At 39.2% G+C, this 19,942-nt stretch overlaps 1 protein-coding gene, 1 long non-coding RNA gene and 1 pseudogene across 3 annotated transcripts; 1 reads left to right on the top strand and 2 right to left on the bottom strand.

Annotated features, from left to right (window-relative positions):
- Positions 1 to 1,805: 1,805 nt before the first annotated feature.
- Positions 1,806 to 6,008, bottom strand: LOC138145088 (probable N-acetyltransferase 8B). Of its 2 annotated transcripts, none has more exons than XM_069066749.1 (2): positions 5,905 to 6,008; positions 1,806 to 3,670 (listed from the first exon to the last, which is right to left on the bottom strand). In XM_069066749.1, exon 2 carries the CDS (start codon positions 3,638 to 3,640, stop codon positions 2,969 to 2,971), a length of 672 nt encoding a protein of 223 aa, XP_068922850.1. In that variant the 5' UTR covers positions 3,641 to 3,670; positions 5,905 to 6,008; the 3' UTR covers positions 1,806 to 2,968. The 2 variants fall into 2 exon arrangements, with proteins under 2 accessions (XP_068922850.1, XP_068922846.1); XM_069066745.1 differs by lacking the exon at positions 5,905 to 6,008 and adding an exon at positions 4,213 to 4,388.
- LOC138145145 (uncharacterized) lies at positions 5,255 to 18,560 on the top strand. Its single transcript, XR_011164122.1, has 2 exons — positions 5,255 to 5,451; positions 17,609 to 18,560. It is a non-coding gene; the product is annotated as an uncharacterized lncRNA (long non-coding RNA).
- Positions 8,490 to 9,819, bottom strand: LOC138145097 (N-acetyltransferase 8-like; annotated as a pseudogene).
- Positions 18,561 to 19,942: the final 1,382 nt, after the last annotated feature.

Raw genomic sequence — 19,942 nt, 5'->3', positions numbered from 1 at the left:
CTATGGGCATGCAACTAGTTGGTAGTTGTTTTATGATGTATTATTTATTGCTTTTAAAAATTCTATGCCAAGAATAAAATGCTGTGTTCAGTAAAAAAGAAAAAGTTAGGAATTCGAACAGATTGAGAGGCTAGAATGCATTCCAGGTTTGAGAATACAAGACAGTTTGTGGTAAGACACTTGGCATACCAACCTTGAGGCACAGCAAGTCAGCCATTTTTAGCTTTTAAAGCCCTGTGCCCCTGCTCCCAACCCACCTTTCCAGAATGATTGGATATTCCTCTCCCTCTCACACTCTGATATCTGCCCATATTGTCCTTCCCTCTGCTCTTCATTCGTGACACTCCATCTCCTATCATGCTTTTTCACTCACTGCTCATGATGCCTGGAATGCATTTCCTTTAATTTTCCCTTTCCTTCCCCCTCCTCCAATCCCTCCCTTTGCCACCTGACTCATTCTTCTATAGCCCCTTTCTAGTTGAGAGTCTATAGGAATTATGCTTATCTTTGCACTGGCTGTCCCCCATGCCTGGAACCTTTCCCTCCTCACTTCCAATTTCTAGCTTCTCTGGCTTCTTTCAATACTCAAATTATCCCTTCTGCAGGAGCCCTTTCCCTGATATATCCAGGTACCTTCCCTTCTGAGGTTACTTTCCATCTACTGTTTATATATCTTTTATGTAACGCCTATTTCTCTCTTATACACCTAACTATCGGTGTACTGTTCCCCCCATTAGAATGTGATCTCCTGGAGAGCAGGGGCCATGGTTTCTTTTGTGCCTTCGTTGAATCCCAATATTTAGCAGAGTGCCTACTTGCACATGCAAAGTATTGAACAAATGCTTGTTTGACTAACTGCTACCAATTTGTTTTAGCTTGTCATTCCTTGTATTGCTTTCTGACATTGGAAAAGAATAGGTAGCACTTACATAGACTAATGTTTACAAATATCTTAATCTATCCTCACAACAATTTGGGGAGTTGGGCACTCTTATTATGGTCCTTTTATAGTTGAGAAAACTGAGGCAGACAGCTATTAAGTGACTTTCCCTGTGTTCCATAGCTAGTGTCTGAGACTGGATTCAATCTCAGATCTTCCTGATTCCAAGTTTAACACTCAATTGTTATAGAGTCAGCTGATCAGGTAATAGGAGAGATCCCCAAACCCTAGAAGTCCAAGTTGACTAATAAGATCTAATTTAGTGGGAATACAAGAAAGTTTTTAAAGTTTGGTAAAAAAAAAAAAAGGCAAACAAATTAAAAAAAAAACCTTCACAAGAATCAGATGGGAAAACAACAGTCCATCTGAGAAAGGCCAGGGGAAGGGGGGATGGGTGGGTGGAATAAAAGCTCATTATGAGTCAATAGTGGGATGTGTCAGCCAAAAAAAGCTAATGGGATTTCAGCCTGCAGATAGTTCCAGGACTTGGAAAATAATGTTTCCAGTGTATTTACTCTTACCTGGTCAGAGAACATCTGAAATATTTTGTTCAGTTGGAGGCACCATATTTTAAGAAATATCTCACCAGGCTGGTGCAAAACCCTGAGATCATGTTATGTGGATGTTGGTATTAAGACCTAGGGATGTGTATTTTACAGGTGCTTCAACTTGCATCTGCTGCCCTGCCTGGTTTCAACTCCATGGAACAAGATTCCCTCCCACCTTGGTACCCCTGGGGTCCCATCCCCCCAACCCCTTCCTGCTTCCTTTTATGTTGTCTCCCCTTTTAAATTATTTCTAATCTGATTTTAATTTATGGAATAAAACAAGCATTTACATAACCTAGCACAATGAAAAAAGACGCTTGCACATGAAACTCCAAATCTTTTATGCACAACTTGCTATTCCTTTTAAATAAACAACAAAATTATCATATAAATTTCTATTTTTTTCTTCCCTCTCCCCACCCCATATATGGCCTCCATTAGATATGAATAGGTGTGTATTATATATATATTCATATGTGTGTAAATATATATGTACCTATATATAAATAGCTGTGTGTGTACATATGTAAAATTATTCTATATATGCTTCTATTTGTCAGCTCTTTCTATGGACAGAGATAGTGTCTTCCTTCACATGTCCTTTATAATTTATTTTGGTATTTTTAGTGAACAAAATAACTTATCTGCTCAATGTCATTCTTAAAACAATACTGCTCTTACTGTATACAAATTTCTCTTGATTTTGCTCATTTTGCTCTTAATTATTCCATGCAAACCTTTCCATGCTTTGGTAAGATCACTGGGCTTGTCATTTCTTCTAGCATGGTAGTATTCCATCACAATCATATACCCCAACTTGTTCAGCCATTCCCCAATTGATAGGCATCCCTCAATTTCTAGTTCCTGGCCACTATAAAGAGAACTTTTATAAACATTTTAGAACTTATTCGTTCTTTTATTTTCTCTAATCATCTTTGGAAATAGTCCCCTTATAAATTGTAAGCTCCTTGATGGCAATGATTGTCTTTGTCTTTATTAATTTATCTCCAGTATCTCTATACTAGGCACTTAATAAATGTTTATTGAATTAGATTGGATTAGAGAGGTTGACAGGATAGTGAGTGGGGGAAGCCACAGAAGAGATTGGGCAGCATTAGATGAAATCTGCCCAAGAGTTAGAGCCATCCAAAGTGGAATGGGCTGCCTTCTAAGCATTTTGCCTCATTGAATGTGTCTGAGCAGAAGCTGGATATCCACTTCTCAGGTACAATATAGTAGGGATTTCCTGGTTAGCAGTGGGTTAGCCTAGATGCCAATGAGATCCTTTCCAATGCTGAAATCAATAATAAGATTTTACCCATCTTCAATCTCTTTGTTTAAGAGAACACCTTTTGCCACAAGGGGAGAAAGTCAATGGTGGTGGTTAAGTTAACATCCTTTAATGAGCCCTGAGGGTGTTCAGAGCACTATTGTGGGTCAATATATAAAGGGCTAAAGGCAAAGATGGTTCAGAGAGCTTTCAGAGTGAAGAAGGGACTGTATATTCATAGTAGACAAAAGGAATGGCAACCATTCTCCATCTTAGAGAATCAAAAGCTACGTGTGATTTCCAGAAACCCAGCTTCTCATATAGTCTTTGAGCTGGGTAATTATAGCAGAGGGTACCCAGGACCACAGCATCGTACCCCTGCTCCTGTGCAAATTGCATCAGAGTCTGGGTCAGGCATTTGGCAATGCCCTGGCCGTGGTACTCAGTTCTCACTCTCAAATGTAGCATCTCCAAGTGTTTCTTTCCTCTTGATACCTCTGATACCGGGCAGGCACCTACCATGCCCACCACCTGACCCTCTGACTCTGCCACCCAGAAACAAGATCCTCTGTCACTGAGATAGGATTTCTTTATGTCCTTCATACAAGTACGCAATGTATGGTCCACATGCCAGTTGAAAGGATATCTAACAATCTGCCACAGGAAGGCCAGGAGGACTGAGAGGGCCAGGAGAGACAGGAGGAAGGAGCCAGTACCAAGAAACACAGCCCCTGTGCCCCCCAGGAGGAGCAGGAAGCTTCTGGGTTGCTTCAGCAGATGGAAGAAGCCAGCAGTAACGTTATGTAGCGTTCCCTTAATGAACATGTCTATCACAGCTTCCCTGTCACGGTCCTGATATTTCCGGATATGATACGGAGCCATGGATTCTTCAGTCTCCTTCTCCTACTGACCCTGTAGAAGAGAGAAGATTGGCACCATCCTTCCCCAATCCAGCTCAGTCATACCATCTCCCTCCCCAGAACTCATTTTCTTTTCCTAGAAGGAATAAAACTACTCTTTGAATGGGGGGATTGGAAAGGGAAGGATACTGCCCACATTCTGCCCTCTAGAGCCTCAGGCCTCTTTGATCCCATCTGGAGTCAGTCCAAGGATGGAAGGAGCAAATCCTGTATATGTCCAGAAGTGTCTTTCTGAGCCATGCAGAATAGACTCTCCCGATGAGATGTTATCTTTCTTCTCAATCCAGAGCTTCCTGTGGTCCCAAGTCATGGGAGCATGACCTACAGGCAGTGAGGTACACTGGAGAGAGGGCCCTGAGTTCAAATCTTGCTTCTCTCACTTTCTATTTGGATGTCATTCTCCATTTGTAACCTGTAAGGGGGAGGGAGGGATAGATGGCATCTTAGATGACTTTGAACTCCTATTGTCCTATGGAAAGAACTCAGAGGTAGATGGGAATCTTTCCAGGGAGGTTCCCTCTACTGTCTCCTCACCTATTGGTTTTGCAGATCCCAAACACTCCTGTCCTTTGAACCTGGTTCCTTTGCAACTTGTGCCGTTTTTTCTCAAGCTGCTCCTGTAAGTCTGCCTGAGTGCGTCCAAGCCCACGTGATGCCAAAAGGTCAATGTCCTTTCTCCTGTTGGAGCTGTCTGACTGAGAGCACAATCATCACTTTTTCACTCCTTACCCTAAAAACTCCTCCAGTAACTGAATCCTCCCACTCACTTAACTACAGCTCAGATAAGGAGTGTGGCATTCTGCCCAAATAATCCTTCTGAAGGCATTTGCTCTTCCCTTCTCTGGGAGAGTCAAGCTTGTCCTACATTGGAGGCAGAAGCCAACCTCCACCTCAACCTCTGGATCCCACTTTTTCTTTTTGTTCTCCCCCTCCCAAGCATTCCCAGCCCTCTGACTGTGACTTGGACTGACCCAGAGGTGTTACTGAATCCTAGTAAGAGCGCCCTCTGGTCTGTCTCTGGTCCTTTGGATATGGTGCTGTCAGTAGCCAGCATCCCAGTGCAACTCATATTTTCTTTAGGATTGGACACTGATGAATCCTTAGAGAAACACTTCACTGAAAGTCACAGAATCTCAGAGCCAGAGGGGACTTCAAAAGGAGCAGGCTTTCCCATAGCTAGAAGTCTTCAAGCATAGGCTGGAGTGGCAGTTTGTAGAGAGAATTACTGTTCAACTCTGCTTTGGACTGCATAGCCCCTCATAGTCCTTTCCCCTCTATGCTTTTGAGAGCCAATGATTTCTTTTAGAAGTTTAACAAACTAGAAGATACCTACACCTACTTTCTGAAAACAGAATCAATGAAAAACTTTTCTTAAAATCCAGCTATTTGCTAAGTAGTAACCCAAACATCAGGAGTACAGATTCAAAAGTTAAACTGTCCTTGCCCTTAGTAGTTAACTTCCAAATGGGGAAAAACAATGTAGTCAAGGGAGTAATGGCCAGGGAGGGGAATTTGGATCTGAGGAATCAGAGGAATGGCTAATGGAGCAAGAAGGGAGTCAATCAACCTGCTCAAGTATTGATTTGATTGGTTTCCAGATGGAGGGGTCAAAGGTAGGGGGTGGGGCTATTTAAGCCTGCAGGACAGATAACAAGGCACAGTGATCTGGACAGCTTTGGAGGCATCTCTCACAAAACCAAGGGATACAATGGGAATTTCAGTATCACTCTTCTTTTAAAAATCTCTGAAAAGGGCTTTTAGCCAAGTGCTCAGGTAAGCAACAAATGAATGCATTAATGGAAAAGTGCCAATTATATGTCTTTTCTATGCCAGGAACTGTGTTAGGCTCTAAGGACAGAAAACAAAAGTTAGAATCTCTGCCTTGACAAGAAGCTTATGTTCTAATAAAGGAAGACAAGTCATACACGTGACTGACTGATGCCCAAGAAGACAACCAATTTGATTTAACTGGGCAGACAATGCAGAAAGGGCTCATGCCCAAATGCATCAGTAGTCCAAGACACCAACTTTCAGAAGACATACTTTCTCTCCATGAGCACAGTGTGCCTTCCAAGCCACAAGGGTCCTGCCTTTTCTTTGGCATGCAGGTCACTGCTGCCCTAGCTTCTGGATCAACTTCCTGCTCTTTTATGAAATACATATTATATGAATATAATTAATACATATTATTACATGTATTATTGTTGAAGCTATGTCTCTACTTACCTTCTTTCTCAAATGAAGCTGTTTCCCTTGTTTGTTTTCTTCATTGAGGCTCATTCAGAATAGGTCATTAATTTGCAGCAGCTTTTAATGCAGCTTTCTCTCCAAGTCAGTGGACAGTTCTGGCTTGTATCTGGGTCTGCTCTCATTGGCCATGCCCTCTCCCCTCCCACAAATCCACCCATCTAGGTCATTGTGCTTTTTATATTTTTAAACTTATTTGGTGAGGGATGGGAGGGAGAGAAAACAGATCTCTGTGTTTTTTTTATCTTATTTTACCAAGGTAAACAGTTAAAATATTTCTTTTAAAAATTATTTTAAAAATAATTATTTTTAGAAGCATTTATTCTGTCACCTTCCCAACTGCCCCCATATAACAATTAAAAAAAAACAATAATGAAAATCTCATTATAAATATGTGTAGTACAGAAGAACAGAGTCCCATATTGATATACCAAAATGGTCTGTCTCATTATGCATTTAAGTCCAGCACGAAATGGATTGCACGTTTCATCTTCAGTTCTCAGTAATCATGGCTTATCCTTGTAAGGATCAGAGTTCTAAAGGCTATCAACATTGTTTTACTTTACAACACTGTTGTCATTTTGTAAATTGTTTCCCTGATTCTGCTGACTTCCCACTCCAACAGTTCATGAGTCTTCCTAGTTTCCTCAGAAACATTCCATTTCATCATTTTATATGGTGCAATAACACAATTATATTCATATACCTTAATTTATTTAGTCATTCCCTGAAAAGGAATTACCCCCTTTATTTCCAGTATCTGGCTAGGAAGAAGGTTGCCATAAATATTTCTTCACATATGGGTCCTTTCCCCCTTTTTTCAAAAATCTCTTTGTGGTCATAGGCTTAAGAGTGGTATTACTGGGTAGAAGAGTAGGTCTGGCTTAGTGACTTTTGGGGCTTAGTTCCAAATTTTTTTCCAGACTGGCTGGACTGATTGACAGCTTCATGAATAGTGTGCATGTTTTCTCATATTCTGAGATCCCCTCCAACATTTCTCACTTTTTTTTTTGTTATTTTGCCCATCTTTAAGGTGAAAGGTAGAACCTTGGAGTTGCTTTAGTTCTCATTTCTTCTTTAAATTATTAGTCATTTGGAGCATTCTTTCATATAGTTGCTGCTAACTTGGATTTCTTTCTTTGAAAACTGCCTACTGGGAAATGGTTCTTGGTCATAAATTTGCATAGTTTACTCATATATCTTCGATATGAAACCTTTATCAGAGAAAATTATTGCAAAGATTTTTTCTAGTTACCTAGAAACAGCTTTTCTTATTCAGATATCCTAGAAATTCCCATGAATGACTCCTCTTGGTGCATGCTTACCATATTCATAGTAACCATTTGGGGAAGGCAAGCATTTTGCCAAATTTCTCTAAGATCACAAAAATAAAAATACATCTGTGATCCCAGGTGACCTTAAATGGCCATAAGATGCCCCTGGGGCTTCTGTCTAGACTCTTTTTCTCAGCTAGTAGCACACAACAGCCAGTAGGGACTTCCCCTGGATGGAGAAGTATGGGGGGATGTGGGTTTGGGGGAGGCTTTGGCTTCAAGCCCACACAGAATGGATGTCATTCATGCCCACTCCTTCCTATTTTCCCACGTCTAGTTTGACCTTGGGGCACATAAGAGACAGCCAGCTGGGGGTTTGTCCAAAGTCCAGGAGTACTGAAGCAGAACCCAGGATGTTCTAACTCTCCTGTGAACAATAACTTTCACTCAGGCAGCCCTCCTCCAAGACCCACAGCAGTCTGGTCAGTGACTAGCCCCTTCCAATAGAGGACATTTGAGTCCCCAAGTTATGGAGAAGATTCCTCTCCAAAGCTGGTTCTAGAATTATTCCCCAGCCCTTCCTCCACTAACACTTTGTAAACCTCTGCTACTTGCTATTAGCAGACCAGAACAAAGCTGATGACATTAAATGGACCATAGCAAACTGAGTCTGCAGTGGAACAAGACTTAAAAGTCTTTTGGGAACTGGTGATATTCCTCCTGACAAAGCATCTTTATTCATTTTCTCACTTCTCTTCTTAGTACCTAGCTCTGGGCTTCTCACAGAGTGGGCATTCTGATGAATGCTCTCTGAATCCAACTCAAGCCTATCATTGACCCACTTGACCAAGCTTGACAATTCCCTGCATGAGGATTCACAGCAAACAGTTATCTGGGGACAGAACCATCTTCTGGTATGGTTGCTGAAGTATGACAAGCTCCTACAAGAGCTTTACAACAGCCCTGTGATGTAGGTACAACAGGGGTTAAGGTCACTCACATTTGAGGTCACAGAGGTTAGGTGATTTTCCCAGGGTCGTTCAACAAAGCGGTATTGGAGGCAGCATGTGAACCCATTCTTCTAGAATGACAGTATAGGACCCTTCTCATTAGCAAGGTCATCTCTTCCCTTAAAACTCTTGAAATATTATAACTCAGACTCTCACATTTGCATTTTAACATAAACCACTTTTCTAAGGTTGTCCCTCAGCCTAGAAGCACATTATGAGAGGATATTTTGCAATTAAGAAGGAGCCATTGATGGTTACAGGTCAGTCAAGAACCTTTATTGATAAAAAACTACAGAAACCAACCTGCCAATAGCCAAAAAGCCTGATGTGGGGCCAAGGGCCTTTCAGGAAGAGAGGGACAAGGCATGTTTGTAATGAGCTACAGAAGTGGCTCTGATGGACCATTTTGAGGCCCTCAGTGTTTCATGGGATTTCCAGAAGCCAAGACTCTCATACAATCTTCTTGCTGGATAATTCAAGCTGTATGTGGTCAGGACAGCACCTTTGTACCCCTTGTCCTTAGCAATATGGAGCACAGTCTGAGTCAAGGTCCTGGCAATGCCCTGGCCACGGTGATCCCGTCTCAGAGATAAGTGGAACAGCTCCAGGTGTTTGTGTCCCTCTGAAATCTCTTGTGCTGGGCAGGCACACACCAAGCCCACCACCTGACCACCTGACTCTGCCACCCAGAAACAGGATCCTTTGTCATTGAGGTAGGATGCCCTGATGTCTCACATGTCAGTGTGCAGGCTGTGGTCAACATAATAGGACAAAGGATACCTAGAAACCAGCCACAGAATAGCCAAGAGCCCCAAGATGGCCAGGAGAGACAGGAGGAGGGAGCCAGAGCCAAGGAGCAGGGCCCCAGGGCCTCCCAGCAGGAGCAGGAAGTTTCTGGGCCGTTTCAGCTGAAGCCAGAAGTGGTCAACACCTTGCTGCAGAATTCCCTCTGCAAATATGGCCCTCACCACATGCCAGTCCCGGTCCTGGTACCTGCGGATTTGACAGGGAGCCATAGATGCTGCTTCTTCTATGTTGTAGGGACCCTGTGGATGAAACCCAAGTAAGCCTCTGCCTTCCCTATTCCCCAGCTCCCTCCTGCCTGCTTTAATCACTCCCATCTTTCCTCCCAAAGCCACCTCCTGCCTCTGACCCCAGACAGGACACTGCCTGATGGGAGGACAAAGGAACTCCAATTTGGCACTCTGCTTGCTCCAGATGTGCCCTGTGCCCTTCAAGTGGGCAAACATGGCTGGAGACAGGGAGAAAGAATAACACAGTCCTCTCACACCCGTCCAGGACCAGGTCTTCCAATGGGAATAGAAAGCCTGCCTGCTCAGTCTCTAGGCTCCAAGCAGAGGATTTCCCCAAAGAAGGTGCTGTTCCCTCTGCTCACCTGCACTCTAGACTGTTCAGCTGTTGCACAGCTCAGTTGCCTGTTTGCACACACTGACCCATCCTCCTCTCTGGCCACTCCCCAAGGTCTCCATGGGAACTCCCCAAGAAACCTGGCAAAGGACAATGACTTTCCTTATGCAAGCAACCTCTGGCAGCAGCGGGGTCCTCACTCCCCCTCTAGGGTGTCTGCCCTACTTTCTCCTCACTGAAGGCTTTTGGAGTCTTTCTTCATAGTTTGTCATTTCAGAACAGAAAGAACAAAACAAACTATGGTGGGATATTTAAATAAATGTTCATATTTACACCTTATAAAATAGCAAACAAGAATCTCTCTCTATTATTTCATGTATGAATTATTTTGTAAATATTACTTAAAATCCTAAATGATCATAGGGCAGGTAGGTGGTGCAGTCCTGGAGTCAGGAAGAGTACTCAAATCTGCTCTCAGACATTTCCTAATTATCTGATCATTGTCAGGTCACTTCACTCTCTTTTCCTCAGTTTCCTCATCTGTAAAATGAGCTGCAGAAGGAAATGGCAAACCACTCTAGTATCTCTGCCAAGAAAACCCTAAATGGGGTAACAAAATGTTGGACGCCCCTTAAAATTCCTGGACAAATAAATGATTGTGAATCTATTTTTATTTTATTCTCAGTGCCAACATGAGCTAATGAGTAGGGTCCTGTGTCTGGAATCAAGGAGCTGGCCCAGGGCCTTTTCCCATTATTTGAGACATAAGCTTTCCAGAAAAGTTTTGCTGTAAACATTTGGCTGCTGCCACCAGTGAAAGTGGGACAGACAGAGGCATCCATATATTAAGTGACTACTGTGCACAGAGCATCATCTAGGCGCGAGAGAGAAGGCACCCTTTGGGTCAGGTATCTTCCCTGCTGTCCCAGAACTCCCATCACAATGCTTCAGTGGACCTGCATGGCTTCCTCTGTCTGATGCCCAATATTATGTGGGGAGAGAAGCAGAATGACTAAGTAACAGATAGCTGCTGTTGTAAAGATAGTGATAATGGGGAGAAATAAACCCACACCTTGTCCTGACTCTGATACTGTGAATTATGTAGATTGTGTAAGTCTGGAGGAATGGAGTTAACTCTTCTGTGTCCATACGTGTTTTGGTTCCCTTTCTAAGAAGTCAACCCTAGGGCATCATATAAGTCAGGAGGACTGGCTAGGTCCCTGAGGGAGTCAGGGTCTCTAGGGAAGAAGTTACAACTCTGGTCCTCTTAGGTGTTTTCTTCTCCCCAGGGAAACATTGACCCTAGAGTGGTATCCTCTAAATCTTCAGGACTGTATAGGTCTCTGTTGTATAGGTCTAGTGGTGAGTGGCTTATCTAACAGTGCCTAGTTCCATTACTTTCTCAACTTTAGCAGGATATTATAAATTTGAATATTGCCTAGGTCCCTAGGGCCCAGAGACCCACTGGAGAGAGAAGTTTTATGTGTTCAGGTGTGAGTCCTTTGTGTTTGGTATTTTCTCATGGGGGTAAAGTCTGTTCTACATTTGGTATTTGGTGGCATGAATATTCACTACTGTTTGTCTTTCGTTTTTGAAGCAGCCCATGATGTTAGGGAGTTGATGCTATGACTTGCAAGTGAATTGGTTTTTAGTGAGTCAGGGCTGTGCAAAGCCTCACTTTCTCCTCCAGAGTCATCTGAGTCTGGGGGCCACATATGGACATGGAACCTAACAGTAGTATGCTTGTAAATGTTTACCAACTGGCTTTCAGGGCAGGAGGCAGGGAATAGTACCTGTTTAGTTTAATCTGAATCATTAACATTTCCTCCATCACTTTAGTGTCCTGATTTGTAGTGTTTACTGATTTCTGAGGCAAAGATGCTCAGACTGAAAATTTAAAAATCAGCTGGCTGGAGCCATAGGAGCTGGTTTCAGTATACCCTTGAAGGTAAGGTAGTTTTCATTTTATTTTATGTTATGTTGCCTTTTCTGCAGAAATCTAGGCATGAGAAAAATGTGTATGTTCCTGGGGAAAAAAAGGAGGATGAGGTAAAGGGAATGATTTGTGAGAACTCCATTCTCTCTCCCTCCCCCCAGATGCACACACACACACACACACACACACACACACACACACATATACACACTGAATTTAGCCATCTCTGTGTGAACAAGGAGCATTTGATTCTGGGCCACAGGTAATTTCTCAGAGATTCTTCTAGGTTTATTTTCCCCATGCAAAGAATTCTATATATACAAAACAATGTACTAAGTAGGATTTGAGAGGGAAGTTTATTACCAAGAGAGTTTCTCAGGACAGGCTTTTAATGGGAAGTAGTGGTTAAGCTAGACTTCAGAGGTTGGACAGAAATTTAAAAACTCTGTGTATCTGTGCTTAATTTTAGCCTTCTTTAGGGAGAGGGAGAGCAAGGGGGGGGGGAAGAACTATGTAAAAAAGAGCAAAGCAGAAAACAAAAGGAAACTTAAAAGGAAGAAAAGAAAAATCCACAGCATTGAACACACTGTGTAGTATTTGCTATATTGGTTTTCTTTAAATGGAAATTTATTTCTGTATATTTTTAATCCTGTCTTATGTTCTGCTGTGTATATGGCAATGGTTTTTGCCCTTATATTATTTTGTATTTTAGTATTTAATTTTGTTCCTTTTTTCTTTTATTTTGCATTTAATTTTAAAATTTTTTAAATTTTTCAAAAAGGAAAGAAAAAAAGGTAGTCCCTTCACTCAAGGAGCTTACATTCTAATGGAGAAAGATACATACAAATGAGCTGAAAAGCAAGAAGTGGTGAAGAAGATATCTTGACAGGGGCATGATCCAGAGAGTCAGGAGTTTCTGGAAGAAACTTATGAATAGGAAGAGGAGGTCTCAGGGGTGGGGAAAAGAGGAATGATCTTTACAAAGGAAGAGGAGAATAAACCCTATTTCAGCAGAAAAATAAACAATATTAAAGGCTTATGGAGGAAAATATAACCAATAAAATAAAAAAGGAGAGATAGTAGCAAGAGACTTTAATGTTCTCCTCTCAGTTTTAGACAAATCCAATACAAAGATAAACAAATGAAAAATGTGAAATTGAACAAATTTCTGGTGAAATTAAAGCTAAAAGACATTTAAGGTATCTTCTAAGTGGGACTACTAAAGAATACATATATATATATATATATACATATAATATATATATATAAAACAACATCAATGTTAACTATGTATATACTGACTTAATTCTGAATTGTAAAATATAACAGATTCTCCATAGAGAAGACAGAAGCAAAACATCTATTCAGACCCCCAGAAAGTCGAATCCCAACACCAGAAAATCAAATCCATCATAGCAACAAAGAAGTTAATGCACCATAACACAGCAGAGAGCAACATCATACCTTTAGCCTTACCACAAACAAATACTCACAAACCTAGCTATCTGCTTACCTGCAATCTCTCTCTCCCATCATGTAGCTGCTTTGAGTCAAAGCTTCCTTTATGCTCTGCTCCTCCCATTCATCAAACTGCTCCCACCACAGGCTCCATGTGCTTACATGCATCTTATTAGGGACACGGAAGATCTTCAAAGCAGGGAAGATCTTCAAATTAGCTTTAACATAAAAATAGATAAACTGAAAACCATAAAACCAGAGAAATAATAAATAAAACTAAAATTTGATCATTTAAAAAGACTAACAAATTTTATAAAACATTAGCCAAATTGATTTTTAAGAGGGCAGAAAACCAAATCAACAAAATAGAAAACATGCTAAGTAAAATCACAACAAAACCAGAAAAAATAAAAAAGTATCAGTACAACCTGCTATTCACAAGTATATGTTAGCAAACTGCAAACACAAAAGAAATAGAAGAATAACTTCAAAAATACAAAATGGGGAAACTATCAGATTTCAATTACCCCAATCTCAGAAAAGGAAATTGAACTATTAATAAGAGACTACTAGAGAAAAACAAAACAAAAATCCTATATCTGATAGATTCAGAGGAGATTTCTATCAAACTTGTAAAGAAAAATTCATCCAAATGAAACCCAAATTATTTTTAAAATTGAGAAACAAAACACACTACCAAATTCTAGATTAGACAAATATAGTGGTAAGAACTAAACTAGAGGCAAATAATGCTCAGAAGAAGAACTGCTGACCAAAAGCAGGTGTATGATGGTAAATTTTTAACAACTGGCTCTCCCCAAAAAAAGAGTGTAGGAGAATTGTCAGGTCAGAATTAGAAAGAAATAAGGTACGTGTACTTTTAAAGGGGCTTTAATCAAAGTCCAGCTGAAGGATAAGTAGACAGAAGGAAAGGCAAGAAAGTTTAAGCTTGTAGCAAAGACAGGAGCATGGGTAAGAAGTTTAAGAAAGGTATAAACTATTTGCAGGAACAGTGTGAATAGAGGTTTTGAGAGTAAAAGTTTGGAAACTTTGGGGAAGTTTTTGAAAAATGAACAATTCTTTCTTGACATTGAAAAAGTCATTGAAAAGTGTGAACAGAAGTTTTAAGATTTTTAAAAGGTTTGAAAATCTCTTTCTCTCCATTCCAATTCTGGACAAGTTTGAGTATAGAGAAAGTGATAAGAAATAAAAGGGAATTTTTCCCCCTCAGATCAAAGAGGCAAATGAATGAGCATTTAATCATTTACTGCCTTATCTAAAAAAGAAAAATTCTGTGTATCAGAATGTAAATGAAAATTAATTGAATTCTTTGTGGTTATATTTTGAATTGTGAAAAGTATCACTCCTAATTTGATGCTAAAGATAAGTCAGAATTTATTATACTATTTGGCACTTGGGCAAATCGGGAAAATACAAAGATCTGAAAAAGAAACACCTCAGAGGTGAAGTTTTATGCTCTCCAGTACAGGGAAGAGGGAACACAGCACAACTGGTTCTTTTTTCCTCCAGAGTCCCACTCACTCTGCTGGCAAGCTCAAAGCTCTCACTTTCAAAAAGAAGTTTTTAAGGAATAAATGTAGAAATGAAATTTACTAATGTAAAAATTATATCAGCTGAAAACATTTTACAAAAATTTATTAAAGCCTCTCATCCCAGATCAATTTTAAAAAGAGAGTTCTGAAGAACAATAGGAAATCTGAGTTACCCTCCCCAACCTGGAAAAAGTGAGGAAGTATACTGATTATATCAAGGACCTCACTATCAAAAGCCCTGAGTACCCTGAAGCTCCCACCTCTAGGCAAGCAGATAAACCTCTCCTTTCAAACCCCTACATCCACAATCAGGCTCTGCCACTGTGGGAAAAGGAGAATAACCTCTGCACTTGATAAGCCCAACTTTCTACCAACAATTTGTGTAAAGGATTATTTGCAAATGAAATCAATGTCATAATATCATTGTGTTATTATGATCTTCCAAAATTGTAGTAAAATCCTATTATATTGTAAAAATTGAATAATCATTGTTAGCCAGAAATAGTGTTAGATAAAGGATATTTTAAATCTGAATTTTGTTGAAACTAATAGAGGAAAAAAAATTGTGTAAAAACAGTTATGTCACTTTATCAGTTCTGCTAAACCCTGTCTTATAATGTTTATCTGCCATATAGAAAACCAGGTATTTTCACCTTTACCTATAGTTAAAAAGGAGGTTACAGTTAAAACAATTTCTCTATCACTTATGGTACTTGTAAGATTGGTAACTAGGTTTTTAAAAATTCTGTTTTAATACTAAAACCAAAAATTGTTGATTGATTACTGTATGTGGAAAGGAGGAGACTGGGTGAAAACTTTATTGGGATTAATTCTACCCATTCAGAACATTCCTCCTCATATGTGAGATTTGGCAAAGCAGGGGCATTGCTATCAGCCCCTGGTCCATGCCAATTGTCCTTATTTTTAAAACTGTCAAGGCCCCTGGAAACCATCTCTATAAACAAGATCATCAGCCTGGGAAAGGAATTTGTTTTAGTTATGTAGTTCCTAAACAATGAACTCAGCTTGCTGAGAAGTTACAAGTCTATATACAATAAATTGAAGTAATTTCTAATGAGTGGCTTTTATACCAGGACAAGTTTAAATGTTGAGAAAAAAATGTTAAGTAGAATCCCTTATGTATTAGAGATCTAGTAAATATTTCTTGTTTTTTACAGCTCCATGAGAATAAAATTAACTGTAATTAGCTCTAAGCCATGATTGGTGAAAATTGCTGTTCAAAATGAAGGCATTTAAGCCTGTATTTAATTTACATATTCCTACTTTTTTTCTTCCTATACCAAATTTCTATGATCACAGCAAGTAGTCGGTAAAGGATATGAACTCTTTTGTGTTAGCTTACTGGGAAATCTAATATTATTTTTCACCAAGAATTAGAACATGTATATAAATTTATGCAAACTACTTAGGGCTGACCTTAAGGTATTCCCATTGTTTAAAAGGATTCTAAAACTAATACCTTTTAAAAGTAGTATGATCTGCTTCAATTACTATCTTTTTGACTAAAAATCTTTGTGATATCTAAGAAATTCTACAATTCACTAGAAATTTAATTTTTTAATAATACTTTGGAGTTTATTTAAGGACTTGAGAGTTTCCTTAGGGACATTTTACACGAGCTTGGTTTTAATAAATATCAATTTTAAAAGTTTGTTTTTGTTTTATGGTAAACCAGAGCTATCATGTTATAAGTTTTCAACTAATTTTCTTCATAAAAGTTTGCTGATCATTTATAAATCTTAAAACTAAAAATATAGCCTACTAGGTTGATTTTATATATTAAAAAGTTATTACTACTCACTTTTGCTCAAAATGCAAAGTTTTTAGCTATCATATTATTGTCAAATTATTTTCCTTTATACTATTGTTAAATTATTTTTCTTCTTCTCTCCTTAATATTGTGTCAGATAGAAAATATTCAGTGAATGCATGCCAACATATTGATACTGCTAAACTCAAACACACAGAGAATAGAGATCTTTTTAACATTTTTTTCAAAAATTACAAATTCTTCTTTTTTTCCTTTTTTTGGGTGAGTAGGGGGGTGCTAAGGCAGAGTAATTGAGGTTAAGTGACTTTCCCAAGGTCACATGCAATTAAATGTTTAGTGTCTGAGATCAGATTTGAACTCAGATCCTCCTGACTCCAAGGCTGGTGCTCTATTCACTGTGCCACATAGCTGCCCCCCCAAATTACAAACTCTTACAAGATAGAGGTGTCAACTTATATATAAATTATATTAGAGCTCATTCTTCACTTCCTGGACTTTTTTCCCAAAATAACTCAACAATTGATCAAAAAGTTCAAGTTATTCCAAATCTTTTTTGCCAAATATTCATAGAGCTACATTGTTTTGCTCTTATTTTCATCAAAATGTACATTCTCTATGTAAACAATTACAAAGGAAAAATCTAGACAGATCATTAAAAACTGCCTTCGATATGTTATCTATATTACTGCACCAGTGATCTCCATTAACCCACAGTAAATTAAATCTAAGTATATTTGGCAGATGGATGTGACTCATTATCCTCCCTTTGGTAAGTTATCATATATAGCTGTTACAACAAATGCTTTTTCTTCTTTTACCTTTTCTTTTCTCCAGACAAGAGAATCAGTAAAACATGTAATTAACAATATGTTACAGTCTTTTCCTTCAATGGGTATTCCAAAACAATTGAAAACTGATAATGCCTCTGCTTATACTATCAAATTATTTCAATCTTTTTGTTACCATACTCAAATAAAATTAATTATAGGCATCCCTTATAATCCCACTGGTGAAGGTATACTTGAGAGATGGAATAAAACTACTAAAACCTATTTACAAAAATTTTAAAAATGGGACTTGGACTGATACACCACAAAGGCACCTAGCTAACTGCTTTATACACCCTAAATTTTTTAAACATCACTTAAAATGAGTATATGCCAGCAGAAAAACAATTTGAAAAATACACACTCCCCAAATGAAGGTAATGTGGAGAGATCCCCAAATATAGATATGGGAAGGTCGTGATCCTTTACTAATATGGGTGAGAGATTATGTTTGTATTTTTCCAGAAGCCATGTAATGACCAGTGTGGGTACCCAAAAGAAATGTCAGGGCATGTACTCCAACTCATCCAGGAGATGAAAGAGCTCCAGCAGCAGCAGCAGAAATCATGGAAATGGAACATGGGAATAAAGAAGAAGAGGTCTCCTGATGTAGCCACTACACAAAAAGCTGTGCCCACATGGGGTCCGATCGAACATTTATTATGTCAAGCCAAAGAACGGAAACCTGTTACCCCAGGATGTGTGTTTCTTTCTGTGATCACTCTGATTTTCAATACAAACTGGACTGGTTACATTCTTATTTAAGTCCTGAGACACATACCTCTACCATGTCAATTTTTTCATATATAACCTATAACTACATGTATTTGACCACTCAAGGCTCTTTTACTTCTACTAAGGCAAATCATTTACAGATGATATGTCAATACTACATTTTATTGGAATATAATCTGCTTCAACTGTTATCTTAAACAATGTATTAGTGGTTATGATGTCACTGTACTATTTGCAGAACCACCCTTATTTGCCATTTTCCCAACTACTTTAACCCATGCTTGGTATTAAACATCAGGGAATATGCATTACATATGATTTTCTGATTTCTTAAAAAGGGGGGGGGAGGTTTGTTAGACTTCTTGTTACTAGACTCACTGCCTTAATATTATTGATAATTTCTACCCTGTGTCTTCAGTTTCTCTACAAGAAGAAATCTGAACTGCACAATATGCTAATGAATCAGGAAAAAATGTTTCTGTAGCTTTTAAGACACAGCAGGATATAGATAAGGATGTTTTGTATAAAATCAATTTATTAGAACAATCAGTATTGTACTTAGGTGATGAGCTAGAAGCCTTAAAAACTCAACTGTTACTTAGATGTGATTATAGACATACATACATTTGTGTAACTCCTTTTCCATATAATAGCTCTGACCCTAATGTTTCTTGGGATAAAATATATGCTCGATTGCTTGGTGCTTCACATGATTCAAATGCTACATTGGATATAAACACATCACAAAAAATAACAGAACACATCCAAAATAGTCCTTACTCTGGAATTGATCCAGCAAAAAGAGCCAACACAATCTTAGAACCTGTTAAAAGTAGATCACCACTTAATTTTGTTCTCTGATTTTACCCACTGATATTATACTTTTAGGCTTATGTATCAGCCTTCCTTTTGTTTTCTGGTTGTCTTCCCTTGTCAAAAAAATGATTCTGCCACAAATTTATAATTTAAGTTACAAAACAAAAAAGAAGGAGATGTGGAAAGCCATGTTTGAAATATCTTGGAGCAGTAAGTTCTTTTTTTTTTAAATTTTTTTATTTTAAGCAATCGGGGTTAAGTAACTTGTTCAAGGTTACACAGCCAGTTATTTCTGGGTGTGGTGCTGAGCGCCTGAGCCCGGGATTCGATCTCCAGGTCGTCCCAACACTGAAGCCGGTGCTCTTACTCGCTGAGCCACCTGGCTGCCCCTAAGCAATTGGGGTTAAGTAACTTGCTCAAGGTTACACGGCCAGGTGTTTCTGGGTGGGTGCTAAGTGTCTGAGCCCGGGATTCGATCTCCAGGTCTTCTCAACACTGGAGCCGGTGCTCTTACTTGCTGTGCTACCTGGCCACCGGAGCAGTAAGTTCTGAGGAAATTCAGAGACGTAGCTCAGATGTAGGAGGGAGCAAGGTCCCCTCTGATAAAAAGCCTGAAACTTTTCCCTCAAATAATTACATTAAATCGACACAGCAAAAAGTTTATCTTGTCCTCAGAGATAAACTGGAAGCAGAAAGGAAGCAATTACAAGCTAGCCTCTTTTGGAAATGTTGTTCTTGGGAAAGTACATTGGAGCACAAGCATATTGAGCAGAAAGCAAAATATTCTTTAAACCTGCAAGCAAGTACTCTATATATACTCAAGAGAAATATCAATAAACTGGCACTGGTATCATCATGACAACTTAGCCTGACTCTTTTGTTCACCATCCATCCTACAACTTCAGTTGCTGGCACTGGAGGAAAGAGGCTAGGCTCAAATTACATATACAAAGAACCATGCACCATAACTGGCCATTCTCAGTAAAGGTTGAGGACTGATGAACAATGGGAAATGGATGATGGCTGTTGTAAGCATAAGGACTTTGGTTTTCCAGCATCCATGGCCATAAAAATCTCTTGTTCCCTGGTGTTAGGTATGAGTTCTATGGTTCAAAACATCTCCACCTTTCCTGGTGTAGCTTGAAAAGGCCGGGTATCACCTGTTTGGATTGTAAAAATCAATACCCTGGTGGGGTGGAGTGTCAGTATACAAGAAGCTGTGCACTAGTCGGTGAATATGGAGCATTT

This window comes from Petaurus breviceps, unplaced genomic scaffold, assembly GCF_028583685.1.
Source record: "Petaurus breviceps papuanus isolate PSGF00001 unplaced genomic scaffold, PetGlider_PUasm1.0 139, whole genome shotgun sequence".
NCBI lineage: Eukaryota > Metazoa > Chordata > Mammalia > Diprotodontia > Petauridae > Petaurus > Petaurus breviceps.
The sequence above is the reverse complement of the archived record's forward strand: the minus strand, read 5'-3'. Positions and strand labels throughout refer to the sequence as shown.